We start from the raw sequence: 16,345 nt of genomic DNA on the forward strand, positions 1-16,345 counted from the left end.
GATCTTTCTTCTTAACAAAATGACACACTGCTGAGCTCGTAGTAGCGAAGGAAAAAAAAAGGGTGGTGCATTTCAATCGCAGTAAGCTACTTCAAAACTAAAACCTTGATTTTCTGTACAATACAGCAGTAGACTAGCTAGTAAAGATTCATCTTGTGTGAGCTTTACTTGTGAGTTATGTGCTTAAAACTATATACAAACATCTCTTTCATCCGTAATGACAAAGATTACAAACATCACTCTAAAGGTTTGGGGGGAAATGCCAGCCTAATATTCTGAGGCAAGTTTCGTCAAACTCTTGCCTGCAGATCAAAAGAAACAATGCTGCAAATTTGCATTACCTTGTTACGACATGAATGTAGAACCGTGTGTTCTATTTATCAACAAGAACAAGCAATCCAAGAGGACTACTAAGTACTAACCAGTAGTAGATTGCATTTAGCAATGCATGCTAACAGTAGGTGCAATTTCAGGAGCATTATTTTTCTGAACTATGCTCTCCATTAAAGCTAAGGAGAGGCATGAATAATCATCCATAAAGTACTTTCTTGCTAACTACATCACTGGCTGGAGCTCAATATAATAATACGCAAGAACAAAAAACATGCGACAAGCAAACATGATCGTTCACTGGCCAGCACCATAGACTAAGCTGGGGAGCACCCAGAGGCTCTCAAGCTGATTGCTTCTGCCTCCAAGGATGTATGAATTGGAGCGAGTTGTGCTGTAAACTGCCTGACCAAGCTCTACAGCAATCCAAGGTTCATCAGAGTCTTTGGACGCACTTGGAAGGTAAATGCAGTTACTCTTTCCGCCCCATCTTTCAGGGTTCATGCAAGAAAATGTAGGGCTCATCCTATCATGGCTGACAAAGAGAGCCCAGTTGTCCAACTTCTCCATCTTGGTCCACTTGGCTGGTTCGGCTGAAAAATCAAAGCGGAAGACTTGAAAGGTGCCATTGCTTATCAAGTCATCAATGAGATCAACCATGAGAAGCATGTCACCACAGACCACCAACCATGGATCATAATTCAAGCCAGCAATGATGTCCTCTCCCCACACAACATCGACTTCCTGCACGGTGAGCTGAGGTGCCAAGGATATGGTTTTGAGCATCTGGGGAAAGTCTATGGCAAACATCTGACCTTTGAACAAAACAACCTGACTAAGGAAGTGTTCAGAAACAAGAGGGTGCTCTGTCCAGGAATCCATTCCAACCTGCCACTGGAAAATGAATGATTTCGAGAAAAGGAGGAGACATGAGTTCGGTGAACTGAGTGGAGCTATAAGAATGCCACCATAGACCACACAATCGCTGTTGGCTTGGAGTTTGGGTGGCTTCACCTTAGTGCCTGTGTAAACATCGACAAGGAGGAGGTGCTCCATACATGAGAAGATAAGATGCCCATATGAGCAGCCCAAATGGCGCATGTAATTTGGAGCATTATGGGGAGCTGAGCGGCACAGAGATAAGTCTGTCCTCACAGGATCACAAAGACACAATTTGTAGTTCGATAAAAGCTTGTACCATGTGCCGCAATCCCGATTAGCCTTACGCAAACCTGCTTTGAGATGGAGAGGTGGAAAGATAAAGGCATATATGGATGATGGAAAGGAAAAGACCGCAGCGCGCCAAGAGTGACAGGTGCCACTAAAAGCAAGGAAGCCATGGAATGAGCTTAAGAGAGCAATGATTAGGTGAAGCAGGCTGTCCGGTAGGTCTGCCCAAACATGTTGTTCAGATGAGGCTGAGGTAGAGACCAAGCAGTGGCAGATTTTCTTAGATGGCCGCTCTGCGTCTGCGACCGCCACTTCTCTGTCATACAAAAAATTCAAGAACGATGTATCAGGATCAAGGAATCAGATATCATAGAAAAAGGTTGAAATGGCGGTACTTAGGCTCTTACTGCAGTTTAGACACTTACTGCAGTAGTACACGTTGAGGGAAAAAAAATGTTCATTTCATTAAACATTAATTTCTTTCCATAGTAGATACTCCCTCCGTTCTGAATTACTTGTCTTGGATTTGTCTAGATACGGAGGTATCTAGCACGAAAATGAGTCTAGATACATCCGTATCTAGACAAATCCAAGACAAGTAATTCGGAACGGAGGGAGTATATATCAAGATGGCGCACTACAATCAAAATAAGCTACCCCAGAATAGCCAACAGCTTGATGCTCTGTATGACAGCATAAAGATAACTTTCTTTAGTGAGCCACAATAGGTGTATTTTCCAAATCATGCATTAGTTTATACTCCCTCCGTTCCTAAATATAAATCTTTCTAGAGATTTCAATATGGACTACATACGGATGTATATAGACGTAGTTTAGAGTGTAGGTTCACTCATTTTGCTTCGTATAAAGTCCATATTGGAATCTCTAAAAGGACTTATATTTAGGAACTGAGGGAGTACTTTGTAGAGTATTATCAAAACAAATAACAAATCAAGTGCCACCAATCTCGCAAGACGCTCGCCTGTTTATCCAGACAACATTTGTGCAATCTTTTCATCACATTTTTTTTTCAGTTCCTCCCTTTGCACATCATTTCAGATAACTAGTGTCCCACGAGTATGTTAACCCGATTCCCACACAATACGCAACCAAAGCATTGCTCCAGTGGAGGACTACTGAAGAATAGCTGCAGTAAAGATGTGTTCTAGGTTGATTCTAGTTTGGATCTAATCCACCCAACAACTTTGCAGTACGAAGACGAGGGGAAACGAGAGGGAGGGAGAGGTCACGGGTGTGCAGACCTAGGGGCTGGTGCCGGCGGCGAGAGCTCGGGCGGTGGCTGCATGGTCGCGGTGCGCCGCGTTTCTTCGTCGGATTCGCCGGCAACGAAGAGGCGGAGGAAGCCACCGATCGATCGCCACATTGAGGGAATCGGCGGCGCCAGAGCTCGTCGTTTGCGTTTTTTTTTTGACGCTGCTGGGCGTCGGTCAGCCGATGGAAGCCACCGATCGATCGCCTCGCTAATCACGATCGTTCCTAGGCGAGCCGTTCGATCTCGCTGTTTGCATCACTCGTCTTTCTCCTGCCATAAGTACACATGGAAAAGCGGAACGGTTTTTTCCTTTTCTTTTACAAGTATAAATTTTTGCACGTGCAACACATGTCTCAGATTTTGATCAATTGAGTTGGCATGGTATAAAATTAAAATAATTCTTCAAAAATATATTTGTTCCAACCGGGCTCACACCCCTTTACATTAAATGCTTAACAGAAATACAACAGTCTCAGTCTTTTAACCAGAACATAACAAAGCCTAAGACTTATGAGCAGAAGGAAACTCAATATTTGAATACAAAAATATATAAATCAAATGAACACAGAAATCATAATTGAATGCTAGTACGTTGCCATTGTCCTTTATGTTTTTTCTCGTTTCATATATAGACACAATACTCCCTCTGTAAATTTTTATAAAATAGCGTTTACAAAAGAAGTACATATTAAATTTTACATGTACAGAAAAATAACCACTAACATCGGAAAAACAATTAAAATCCACTTCCCTTGAAATGTATTCCGATAAAAAAATGATTTGAGGAAGTATGCTTTGAGTGCAATGATCCAAGTAATTATTAACATGCATAGTAAATTAATATTTACTTATATGCGCCCCCGCCATGCATACTGAGGTCAACAGTTTCATAGAAATCAACAAAATTATTTTTTCAATCTAATTTGTGAAAATGAAACATATATTTGAATAAAAATTATATATATCATATGCAATACGCATAAATTTTTGGTCGACTGCTGGATGCAAGCATACAACTGTTTTATGCGAAGGGATTCACTTGTTTTTTAGATCAACTCATGTATTTCTTGAGAGGAGTGAGACGCTTCTAGACCTCCATAGGCCCGCACGAGCATTAGTTTTGTTGGGTCTATTTGACACTTCTCTCGCTTGCACAACAGTGACTTTTGTTCTGCTTAGAAAAAAACATCTAGTTCTTAGAAAAAAAATACACTCCTTTCACCGCAAAGTAGCCACTCTGCTCACCTCACGGCCTTGCACATTTCGCTTCTCCCTGCGGCCTCCTCTCCCTAACAGAGCTCGTCCTCGGCATCTTTTCCCTACCACGACTAGTCTGCGCCTGCTACGGCCTCACCCTACCATCAATGTTGCCGGTCTCCCTAGATCGATGCTGCCGCCGTTGTCCACCCTCGGTGACGATGATTGTGAGACTCGACGCAACTCCTGGCCAAGGCGGCTGTGGCGGCTCAGAATGCCTAGGCCCCACCCGCGTAGGCCGGTAAGTCTTGGGCTCGGGTCTCGCTTCGATATAGCAGAACAATTTATCTGAAGTACTAAGGAGGTTTGTTCGTGTTGTCCTCATGTCATTTGTAACCAAGCTTTTGATTCTAGAAGCCTACTAATCTGCTATATCATGATAATGACATTCTCTATCTAATTTGGATGAAGCAAAACTAAAGGAGAAAGCTCGCTTGTTCCATGATTTATTTTGGACGAAGATGCTTATTACTGTAGCTAAATATTGAGTGTATTAATACATTTTAACTGAAGCATTTTTCATGTATTACGAGGAAAACAAATAATATTTAAATGTTATTTTTTTGGATAAGAAGGCAGGCCGCAGTCTACCTTATATATTCCAAAATCAGACCAAGGTCTGAGGATTGTCAGAGTACAAAGGATGCTTGCTAGATAGCTGCATCAGGAAAGGGGTACAGCAGGGTGAAGCTAACTTAAGAAGCGGCTGGAAGAGAATCCGCTTTGCACTGGAGAAAAGCTCGCAATGAACTATCACTCGTTTTGGCGCACCAAAGATGCAGCATCTCTGCTATAGCAGCCGCCGAAGCATCATGTGGTATGGTTTCACTGAAGAAAAGGTTTGCTAGTGCGACATAGGCTGCTGAATGTTTCAGTGAATCTAGCACCCAGAAAAAATGGCTGGATGCAAATCTGAAGAATTATTTATTATCTCAGCGTTTCAGTCATCTTTGGTACTGAAAGGCATGGTGGTGGCACCTCCCAGGAGCGAGCTTCGTTAGTGCTAAACTGAGCCGTGGCTCGCCTATGTTTTTTTTACAAAATTTTTATACATACTAGCATAATATCCGTGTGTTGCTACGAAACTATAACATACGAGGAGTTAGGTCACTGACTTAGGCAATCGTCAAAATATATTGGCGCCATGCGGCCTTTGCTCGTGGTTCACTATAAAAAGAACAAAAATACAACAAAAGATCATGCGTCAAGTATTGGAGAATCTTAACTGACCATGGTCCTTTATAGACACAACATTTCGAATGTTAGAACATATGAGAATAGACATTGGTAAGTTGACTACAAAAGGTCATGGATCGGGTAGGAGGAAAAGGTATGTTGTCGTTTTGGAATTACAATTTGTTTACCCTCTTGTTCTATGATATAAAACTGAAATAACTTGATTAGAAAGAAAAAAACAAAAAGAAAAACAAGAGCATTATATTAAGCTGTCGCATTTCTGCATTTATTATTTGTGCCTAAGTGTTAGTCTTACACGAATAGTAGTGTATTATTTAGTTATGTTTGGTCCCACATGCGAGTACAAATATATTTGGTCTTCCCCGAAAAACTAGGAGCCACCTCAGGAGGCGATTAGGGTTTCGAGTGGAAAGAGGGCGGCCGCCGGTCAATTCTCGCCGACGGGCTGCACACAGGGAATCCTGATGGCCGCGGCATCAGGTTCGTCGAGCAGCAAGGATGCCCTCTCGCCAAGGGCGGCGAGGGCACGCATGGAGGAAGCCATGGGGAAATTAGATCTCACGGAAGAGGAGGCAACACCATTGATCCTGGATGATGTTGATGACGACGCAAGGCCAATCTGGGCGATTGCGGGGAAGGTTCTCCGTTGGAATTTGTTGCATATCTAGACGATCGCCAATGCTTTGCGCCCGGCGTGGGGAAACCCTAGAGGTCTGATGTTCCGATCGGCTGGTGAGAATATCTTTGTGGCGGAATTCGAGACTCAACGCGATCGTGATCACGTGTGGGATGGCTCACCATGGCATGTGAGCAAGCATGCTGTGATTCTCACCGAGTTCAAGGAGAGTATGCAGCTGTCAGAACTGCAATTTGACAAACTCAGGATTTGGGCCAGGGTTTTGAACCTGCCGTTCAATCTGAGGAGTGATACAAGGGGCAAAGTTGTGGCTAGGCAAATTGATACGAACGCATCAGCTGTCCAGTTTGATCCCGTTGGGGGGTTCCTGCATGCAAGGGTGACCATAGATGTAAGGAAGCCTTTGCGCAGGTGGATCTTGATCGACTCTGCGGCGAGAGGCGGCAGGGATTGGTATGACATACAATACGAGCAGGTGCCCAATTTCTGCTTCTCATGCGGACGATTGGGCCACTCGGATCTTCATTGTCCGACGCCTGGATCACGGGATGAGAACGGTGAATTACCGTTCAAAACTAGTCTGAGAGCGTCTGTCCAGCGAGGGCTCGTCTAAAGAGCAGCAATCCAGTCATAATAGTAACAAGGAGGCTCGCATGACGAATGCAAAAACAGATGCATATGCTAAGGTTGTTTCCCCTCCCAAGAAAAACAATCATAAGAATAAGAGGAAGGGAGGTCCTCAAAGTCAGAAACAAGTGTACAGACAGATTGCGCTGCCACCGGTGACCACCGTGGAGCGGGTGCAAGAGAAAGAGGCCACCAATGCCATGGTGGTTTTCGGAGCGGGAGAGAATGTATCGATGGGTGAGGACAGAGACGTTGGGACAGAACGGGGTCCGAAGAAGAAAAAACCCACGCCCACCAATTCTCAGAACTCGGATGAATCGGCGGTGGCTACGATGCAACCCCGCCAGGAACAATGAGTTGTTTGAGTTGGAACTGCCAGGGGCTTGGGAACCCCGCGGTAGTTCGTGAGCTTCGCAATGTTGTGAAGCAAGAAGGGTCTGATCTCCTGTTTGTCATGGAGACGAAGATTTCGGCAAAAGGGTGGAAAGTCTGAAACTCCTACTTGGATTTGCGGGCTGTTTTGCTGTGAGTAGCGCCGGTCTCAATGGGGGAATTGGTATGTTCTGGTCCAGGGAACTGGATGCAGAGTTGAAGAACTATAGTTCCGGCCATATTGATATGATGGTGCGGAAGAAATGTGATGGCGCGAAGCAATGGCGGGTGACAGGGTTCTATGGAGCTCCAAAAGTTGAAGATCGTTCACATAAGTGGAGGTTTATGAGGACTCTACATGCGATTCAGCATGATGGTGGATGTGCATTGGAGACTTCAATGAGACCTTGAGTGGTTGGAACACTTCTCCAGAAATCCCAGACCGGAATGGCAAATGAGGGCTTTTAGGGAAGTGACAGATGATTGCTCTCTCATTGATTTGGGTTGGTCGGGGACTGAATACACATGGGACAATATGCAGTTCGGCAGATCGAATGTGAGAGCCCGGCTGGATCATGCGTTTGGTAACTCCACTCTCCTACAGATGTTTTCACACATTAAGGTGAGACATATTGTAACAACGGAGTCAGATCATTGTTTTGTGTTTGCGGATCTCCGCGAACACTTGGAAACGGCTATACCTAGAGGGCCAAAACCTTCCAGATACGAGGACATGTGGCAAACACACGTGGACTATGACAAGCTGGTGCTTGACTCATGGCAAAAGGGTGCGGGCCGGGAAGGATTACGAGGAGTGAGTCAAGCTCTTACGGCGCTACGGGGGAACCTCGTGGCATGGGGAGCAAAGGAATTTGGCTGTTTGTCGCGCAAGATCAGGAAGTTGTGGGAGCAGCTTTCCCGACTGCGTGCCAATCCTCTGCGACGGGGACCTACAGAAGAAGAGAAAGCAGTGGCTCAGAAACTTAAATTGGCTCTGCATCAAGAAGAAATCTGACTCCGTCAGCAATCACGTGTTCCATGGCTGCAGGAAGGGGACCGAAACACAGGTTATTTTCAGGCCTAGGCCGCCCAACGCAAGCGCATGAATAAGATAGAAAATCTTGTCCGCAGTGACGGATCGGTGTATACTAGTTTGGAGGAAGATCGTGCTGAGGTGCAACAGTTCTATGAGCAGTTGTATACCTCGCAAGGCTTTCATCAGATGGATGAATTGTTGGATGTTGTACCACCATGGGTGACTCCTGTTATGAATGATGAACTTAGCAAGCTGCTACCTCTTGAGCACTGCGTTGGTTTTCACCGAAGAGGAAGGGATGATGCAGCAAAGTAGCGTAAGTATTTCCCTCGGGTTTTGAGAACCAAGGTATCAATCCAGTAGGAGGCTACGCGCGAGTCCCTCGTACCTCCACAAAACAAATAAATCCTCGCAACCAACGCGAATAGGGGTTGTCAATCCCTACATGACCACTTACGAGAGTGAGATCTGATAGATATGATAAGATAATATTTTTGGTATTTTTGTGATAAAGATGCAAAGTAAAATAAAGGCAAAGTAAAAAAGCAAAGGAAATAACTAACTAGTAGGAGATTAATATGATAAAGATAGACCCGGGGGCCATAGGTTTCACTAGTGGCTTCTCTCGAGAGCATAAGTATTCTACGGTGGGTGAACAAATTACTGTTGAGCAATTGACAAAATTGAGCATAGTTATGAGAATATCTAGGTATGATCATGTATATAGGCATCACGTCCGAGACAAGTAGACCGACTCCTGCCTGCATCTACTACTATTACTCCACTCATCGACCGCTATCCAGCATGCATCTAGAGTATTAAGTTAAAAACAGAGTAACGCCTTAAGCAAGATGACATGATGTAGAGGGATAGACGCATGCAATATGATGAAAACCCCATCTTGTTATCCTCGATGGCAACAATACAATATGTGCCTTGCTGCCCCTACTGTCACTGTGAAAGGACACCGCAAGATTGAACCCAAAGCTAAGCACTTCTCCCATTGCAAGAAAGATCAATCTAGTAGGCCAAACCAAACTGACAATTCAAAGAGACTTGCAAAGATAACCAACCATACATAAAAGAATTCAGAGAAGATTCAAATATTATTCATAGATAGACTTGATCATAAACCCACAATTCATTGGTCTCAACAAACACACCGCAAAAAGAAGATTACATCGAATAGTTCTCCACAAGAGAGGGGGAGAACATTGTATTGAGATCCAAAAAGAGAGAAGAAGCCATCTAGCTACTAACTATGGACCCGAAGGTCTGAGGTAAACTACTCACACTTCATCGGAGAGGCTATGGTGTTGATGTAGAAGCCCTACGTGATCGATGCCCCCTCCGGCGGAGCTCCGGAACAGGCCCCAAGATGGGATCTCGTGGATACAGAAAGTTGTGGCGGTGGAATTAGGTTTTTGGCTCCGTATCTGATCGTTTGGGGGTACGTAGGTATATATAGGAGGAAGGAGTACGTCGGTGGAGCAACAGGGGCCCACGAGGTTGGAGGGCGCGCCTGGGGGGGGGGGGGGGGGTAGGCGCGCCCCCTACCTCGTGGCCTCCTCTTTTGTGTCTTGACGTAGGGTCCAAGTCTCCCGGGTCTTGTTTGTTGAGAAAATCACGTCCCCGAAGGTTTCATTCCGTTTGGACTCCGTTTGATATTCCTTTTCTTCGAAACCCTAAAACAGGCAAAAAACAGCAATTCTGGGCTGGGCCTCCGGTTAATAGGTTAGTCCCAAAAATAATATAAAAGTGGATAATAAAGCCCAATAATGTCCAAAACAGTAGATAATATAGCATGGAGCAATCAAAAAATATAGATACGTTGGAGACGTATCAAGCATCCCCAAGCTTAATTCCTGCTCGTCCTCGAGTAGGTAAATGATAAAAAACAGAATTTTTGATGAGGAGTGCTACTTGGCATAATTTTAATGTAATTCTTCTTAATTGTGGTATGAATATTCAGATTCGAAAGATTCAAGAGAAAAGTTCATATTGACATAAAAATAATAATACTTCAAGCATACTAACTAAGCAATTATGTCTTCTCAATATAACATGGCTAAAGAAAGTTATCCCTACAAAATCATATAGTCTGGCAATGCTCTATCTTCACCACACAAAATATTTAAATCATGCACAACCCCGATGACAAGCCAAGCAATTGTTTCATACTTTTGACATTCTCAAAACTTTTTCAATCTTCACGCAATACATGAGCGTGAGCCATGGATATAGTACTATAGGTGGAATAGAATGGTGGTTGTGGAGAAGACAAAAAGGGAGAAGATAGTCTCGCATCAACTAGGCGTATCAACGGGCTATGAAGATGCCCATCAATAGATATCAATATGAGTGAGTAGGGATTGCCATGCAACGGATGCACTAGAGCTATAAGTATATGAAAGCTCAAAAAGAAACTAAGTGGGTGTGCATCCAACTTGCTTGCTCATGAAGACCTAGGGCATTTGAGGAAGCCCATCGTTGGAATATACAAGCCAAGTTCTATAATGAAAATTCCCACTAGTATATGAAAGCGATAACTCAAGAGACTCTCTATGTGAAGAACATAGTGCTACTTTGAAGCACAAGTGTGGTAAAAGGATAGTAACATTGCCCCTTCTCTCTTTTTCTCTCGTTTTTTTCTTTTTTTGTAGGCTTCTTTGGCCTCTGTCTCTCCTCTTTTTTTTGGGGGGGGGGGGTTCTTTGGCCACTTTTATTTTGATAACCTCACATGGGACAATGTTCTAATAATGATGATCATCACACTTTTATTTACTTACAACTCAATATTAGAACTCGATATCTAGAACAAAGATATGACTCTATATGAATGCCTCCGGCAGTGTACCGGGATGTTGAATGATCTAGCGTAGCAATGACATCAAAAACGGACAAGCCATGAAAACATCATGCTAGCTATATTACGATCATGCAAAGCAATATGACAATGAATGCTCAAGTCATGTATATGATGATGATGGAAGTTGCATGGCAATATATCTCGGAATGGCTATGGGAATGCCATGATAGGTAGGTATGGTGGCTGTTTTGAGGAAGGTATATGGTGGGTTTATGGTACCGGCGAAAGTTGCGCGGTACTAGAGAGGCTAGCAATGGTGGAAGGGTGAGAGTGCGTATAATCCATGGACTCAACATTAGTCATAAAGAACTCACATACTTATTGCAAACGTTTATTAGCCCTCGAAGCAAAGTACTACTACGCATGCCCCTAGGGGGATAGATTGGTAGGAAAAGACCATCGCTCATCCCCGACCGCCACTCATAAGGAAGACAATCAATAAATACCTCATGCTCCAACTTCGTTACATAACGGTTCACCATACGTGCATGCTACGGGAATCACAAACCTCAACACAAGTATTTCTACAATCCACAACTACCCACTAGCATGACTCTAATATCACCATATTTACATCACAAAACTATTGCAAAGAATCAAACATATCATATTCAGTGATCTACAAGTTTTATGTAGAATTTTATGACTAACCATGTGAATGAGCAATTCCTGTCATCTCTCTAAATAGATATAAGTGAAGAAAGAGAGTTTAATTCTTTCTACAAAAGATATGCCCACGCTCTAACAAATATAAGTGAAGCAAAAGAGCATTCTACAAATGACAATTGTCTATGTAAAGAGAAACAGGCGATCCAAACTTCAAATGATATAAGTGAAGCACATGAAGCATTCTATAAAGCCATACTCAAAAGATATAAGTGAAGTGCAATGAGCATTCCATAAATCAACCAAGGACTATCTCATACCAGCATGGTGCATAAATTAAAAATGAAAACTAAATGCAAAAGACACTCCAAGAGTGCACATATCACATGAACGAAACGAATCCGAAAACATACCGATACTTGTTGAAGAAAGAGGGGATGCCTTCCGGGGCATCCCCAAGCTTAGACGCTTTAGTCTCCTTGAATATTTACTTGGGGTGTGATACGTCCATTTTGCATCATGCTTTTATATCGATATTTATTGCATTATGGACTATTATTTCACTTTATGTCACAATACTTATGGCTATTCTCTCTTATTTTACAAGGTTTACATAAGGAGGGAGAATGTCGGCAGCTGGAATTCTGGGCTGGAAAAGGAGCAAATATTAGAGACCTATTCTGCACAACTCCAAAAGTCCTGAAACTTCACGGAACATCTTAAAATAAATAAAGAAAAATCCTCACCAAAGATGAAGGCCAGGGGACCCACACCCTGCTCATGAGGGTGGGGGCGCGCCCCCCTCCTAGGGTGCGCCCCCCTACCTCGTGGGCCCCCTGGTGGCTCTCCGACGTCCATCTTCTCCTATATGAAGTATTTCGATGAGAAAAAAATAAGAAGGAACTTTTCGGGACGAGACTCTCTACTATGAATATCATGGTGCTACTTTTCTCTTTTTCTCTCATTTTTTATTTGGGCCTTTTCTCTTTTTTTATGGCCTCTTTTCTTTCTCTTTTTTTTCGTCCGGAGTCTCATCCCGACTTGTGGGGGAATCATAGTCTCCATCATCCTTTCCTCACTGGGACAATGCTCTAATAATGATGATCATCACACTTTTATTTTTCTTACAACTCAAGAATTACAACTCGATACTTAGAATAAAATATGGCTCTATATGAATGCCTCCGGCGGTGTACCGGGATATGCAATGAATCAAGAGTGACACGTATGAAAGAATTATGAATGGTGGCTTTGCCACAAATACGGTGTCAACTACATGATCATGCTAAGCAATATGACAATGATGGAGTGTGTCATGATAAACAGAACGGTGAAAAGTTGCATGGCAATATATCTCGGAATGGCTATGGAAATGCCATAATAGGTAGGTATGGTGGCTGTTTTGAGGAAGGTATATGGTGGGTGTATGATACCGGTGAAAGGTGTGCGGTATTAGAGAGGCTAGCAAAGGTGGAAGGATGAGAGTAGTGCGTATAATCCATGGACTCAACATTAGTCATAAAGAACTCATATACTTATTGCAAAAATCTACAAGTTATCAAAGCAAAGTATTATGCGCATGCCCCTAGGGGGATAGATTGGTAGGAAAAGACCATCGCTCGTCCCCGACCGCCACTCATAAGGAAGTCAATCAAAAAATAAATCATGCTCCGACTTCATCTCATAACGGTTCACCATACGTGCATGCTACGGGAATCACAAACTTTAACACAAGTATTTCTCAAATTCACAACTACTCAACTAGCACAACTTTAATATCACCATCTTTATATCTCAAAACCATTATCAAGTATCAAACTTCTCATAGTATTCAACACACTCATAAGAAAGTTTTATTATTAATCTTGTATACCAAGCATATTAAGACTTTAAGAAAATTACCATGCTATTTAAGACTCTCAAAATAATCTAAGTGAAGCATGAGGGATCAATAGTTTCTATAAAACAAATCCACCACCGTGCTCTAAAAGATATAAGTGAAGTACTAGAGCAAAACTACATAACTCAAAAGATATAAGCGAAGCACATAGAGTATTCTAACAAATTTCAAATCATGTATGGCTCTTTCAAAAGGTGTGTAAAGTAAGGATGATTGTGGTAAACTAAAAAAAAGACTCAAATAATACAAGACGCTCCAAGAAAAACACATATCATGTGGTGAATAAAAATATAGCTCCAAGTAAAGTTACCGATAGAAGTAGACGAAAGAGGGGATGCCTTCCGGGGCATCCCCAAGCTTTGGATTTTAGGTGTCCTTAGATTATCTTGGGGGTTCCATGGGCATACCCAAGCTTAGGCTCTTGCCACTCCTTGTTCCATAATCCATCAAATCTTTACCCAAAACTTGAAAACTTCACAACACAAAACTTAAAGTAGAAAATCTCGTGAGTTCCGTTAGCGAAAAAAAATAAAAAACCACTTCAAGGTACTGTAGTGAACTCATTCTTTATTTATATTGGTGTTATACATACTGTATTACAACTTCTCTATGGTTTATAAACTATTTTATTAGCCATAGATTCATCAAAATAAGCAAACAACACACGAAAAACAGAATCTGTCAAAAACAGAATAGTCTGTAGTAATCTGTAGCTAGCTCAAGATCTGGAACCCCAAAAATTCTAAAATAAATTGCTGGGAGTGAGTAATTTATCTATTAATCATCTTTAAAAAGAATTAACTAAATATCACTCTCCAAATAAAAATGGCAGCAGTCCTCGTGAGCGCTAAAGTTTCTGTTTTTTACAGCAAGTGCAACAAGACTTTCCCCAAGTCTTCCCAACGGTTCTACTTGGCACAAACACTAATTAAACACAAAAAAACACAACCACAACAGAGGAAATATAAATTATTTATTAATAAACAGGAGCAAAAATCAAGGAATAAAAATAAAATTGGGTTGCCTCCCAACAAGTGCTATCGTTTAACGCCCCTAGCTAGGCATAACAAGCATGGATAGATCTAGGTATTGCCATCTTTGGTAGGCAATCCATAAGTGGCTCTCATAATAGATTCATAAGGTAATTTAATTTTTTTTCTAGGAAAGTATTCCATGCCTTTTCTTAATGGAAATTCGAATCTAATATTTCCTTCCTTCATATCAATAATTGCACCAATCGTTCTAAGGAAAGGTCTACCAAGAATAATAGGACATGAAGGATTGCAATCTATGTCAAGAGCAATAAAATCTACGGGCACATAATTCCTATTTGCAACAATAAGAACATCATTAATTCTTCCCATAGGTTTCTTAATAGTGAAATCCGCAAGGTGCAAGTTTAGAGAGCAATCATCAAAATCACGGAAACCTAACAAATCACACAAAGTCTTTGGAATCATGGAAACACTAGCACCCAAATCACATAAAGCATAGCATTCATGATCTTTAATTTTAATTTTAATAGTTGGTTCCCACTCATCATAAAGTTTTCTAGGGCTAGAAACTTCCAATTCAAGTTTTTCTTCATAAGATTGCATCAAGGCATCAACGATATGTTTAGTAAACGCCTTATTTTGACTATAAGCATGAGGAGAATTTAGCACGGATTGTAACAAGGAAATACAATCAATCAAAGAGAAATTTTCATAGTTAAATTCCTTTAAATCCATAATAGTGGGTTTAGCAACATCTAGGGTTTTAATTTCTTCAATCCCACTTTTATCAATTTTAGCATCAAGATCAACAAATTCTGAATTCTTGGAACGCCTTCTAGGTAAAGGTGGATCATATTCAGCCCCATCATTATTAAGATTCATATTGCAAAACAAATATTTAATAGGGGACACATCAATAACTTTTAGATCTTCATCATTATTTTCATAGCAATCCGGTTTAGCGGCCATCTTATTAACTAAGGTGGCTTGTGTAACGCCCCGAGACCGATGTGCCAGGTGTCCTCTAGTTATTCGCTGTTGTTTGCCTTGTCATTGCTTGCGTGTCATGCATTGCATATCATGTCATCATGTGCATTTCATTTCCATACATGTTCGTCTCATGCATCCGAGCATTTTCCCCGTTGTCCGTTTTGCATTCCGGCGCTCCGTTCTCCTTCGGTGGTCATTTCTACCTTTCTTTCATGTGTGGGGGTTAAACATTTCCAGATTGGACCGAGACTTGCCAATCGGCCTTGGTTTACTACCGTTAGACCGCCTGTCAAGTTTCGTACCATTTGGACTTCGTTTGATGCTCCAACGGTTAACCGAGGGACCGAGAAGGCCTCGTGTGTGTTGCAGCCCAACACCCCTCCATTTTGGCCCAAAACCCACCTAAACCTCCTCCATCATCTCGGTCGTTCGATCACGATCGCGTGGCCAAAAACCGCACCTCATTTGGACTCTCGTAGCTCCCTCTACCTATAAATATGTGATCCCTTCCGAAAATCCCGCAGCCCAAACCCTAAAAACTCCTCCGCGCGCCGCCGGACACTTCCTCCCGCGCCGGCCGGACATGTCCACCCCGGCGCCACATCACTTCGGCCAACCAGAGGCTGCCACGTCAGCTCGGCCGCCCCTCTCATCCACTCACGCGCTGCCACCTCACCCCGCCGGCCTCTCTCTCTCCCCGCGGCCCGCCGAAACCATCACGGGCCCGCCCGGACCCGGATCTGCGCCGCCACCGCTGCGGGTCTCCCGTGCCTAGCTCCGCCGCCGTCATGCTCGCCGCATCCCGCCGGCGCCGCCCTTCGCCGCCCTTCACCGCCGTTCGCCTCCGCGCGCCGCCCCGCCTTTCTGCGTCGCCGCCCATCCGTTCGCCTCCTCCCTCGCGCCCTCCGGCGACCCCACGCCGCGCCCCGACGCCGGTGTCCCGCCGACGTGCGCCGCCGCCCCCTGTCTCCCTTGATCCAGGCGGGATCGAGGAGGAGCAGGGCCACCTCGTCGCCGGCCAGGTGGGCCAAGGCCCAGCGCAGCGCCAAGCCGGCCCAGCTCCATCCCCGCTGGCCCACTCCCTCC

General features: G+C 43.3%; 1 protein-coding gene across 1 annotated transcript; it reads right to left on the reverse strand.

Annotated features, from left to right (window-relative positions):
- Positions 1 to 256: 256 nt before the first annotated feature.
- LOC125535970 (putative F-box/kelch-repeat protein At5g24040) lies at positions 257 to 2,967 on the reverse strand. Its single transcript, XM_087543288.1, has 2 exons — positions 2,763 to 2,967; positions 257 to 1,816 (listed from the first exon to the last, which is right to left on the reverse strand). The coding sequence occupies exons 1-2, from the start codon at positions 2,882 to 2,884 to the stop codon at positions 628 to 630; spliced, it is 1,311 nt and encodes a 436-aa protein (XP_087399414.1). The 5' UTR covers positions 2,885 to 2,967; the 3' UTR covers positions 257 to 627.
- Positions 2,968 to 16,345: the final 13,378 nt, after the last annotated feature.

This window comes from Triticum urartu, chromosome 2A (genome assembly GCF_056163025.1).
Source record: "Triticum urartu cultivar PI428250 chromosome 2A, HENAU_Tu73, whole genome shotgun sequence".
NCBI classification, from domain to species: Eukaryota; Viridiplantae; Streptophyta; class Magnoliopsida; order Poales; family Poaceae; genus Triticum; species Triticum urartu.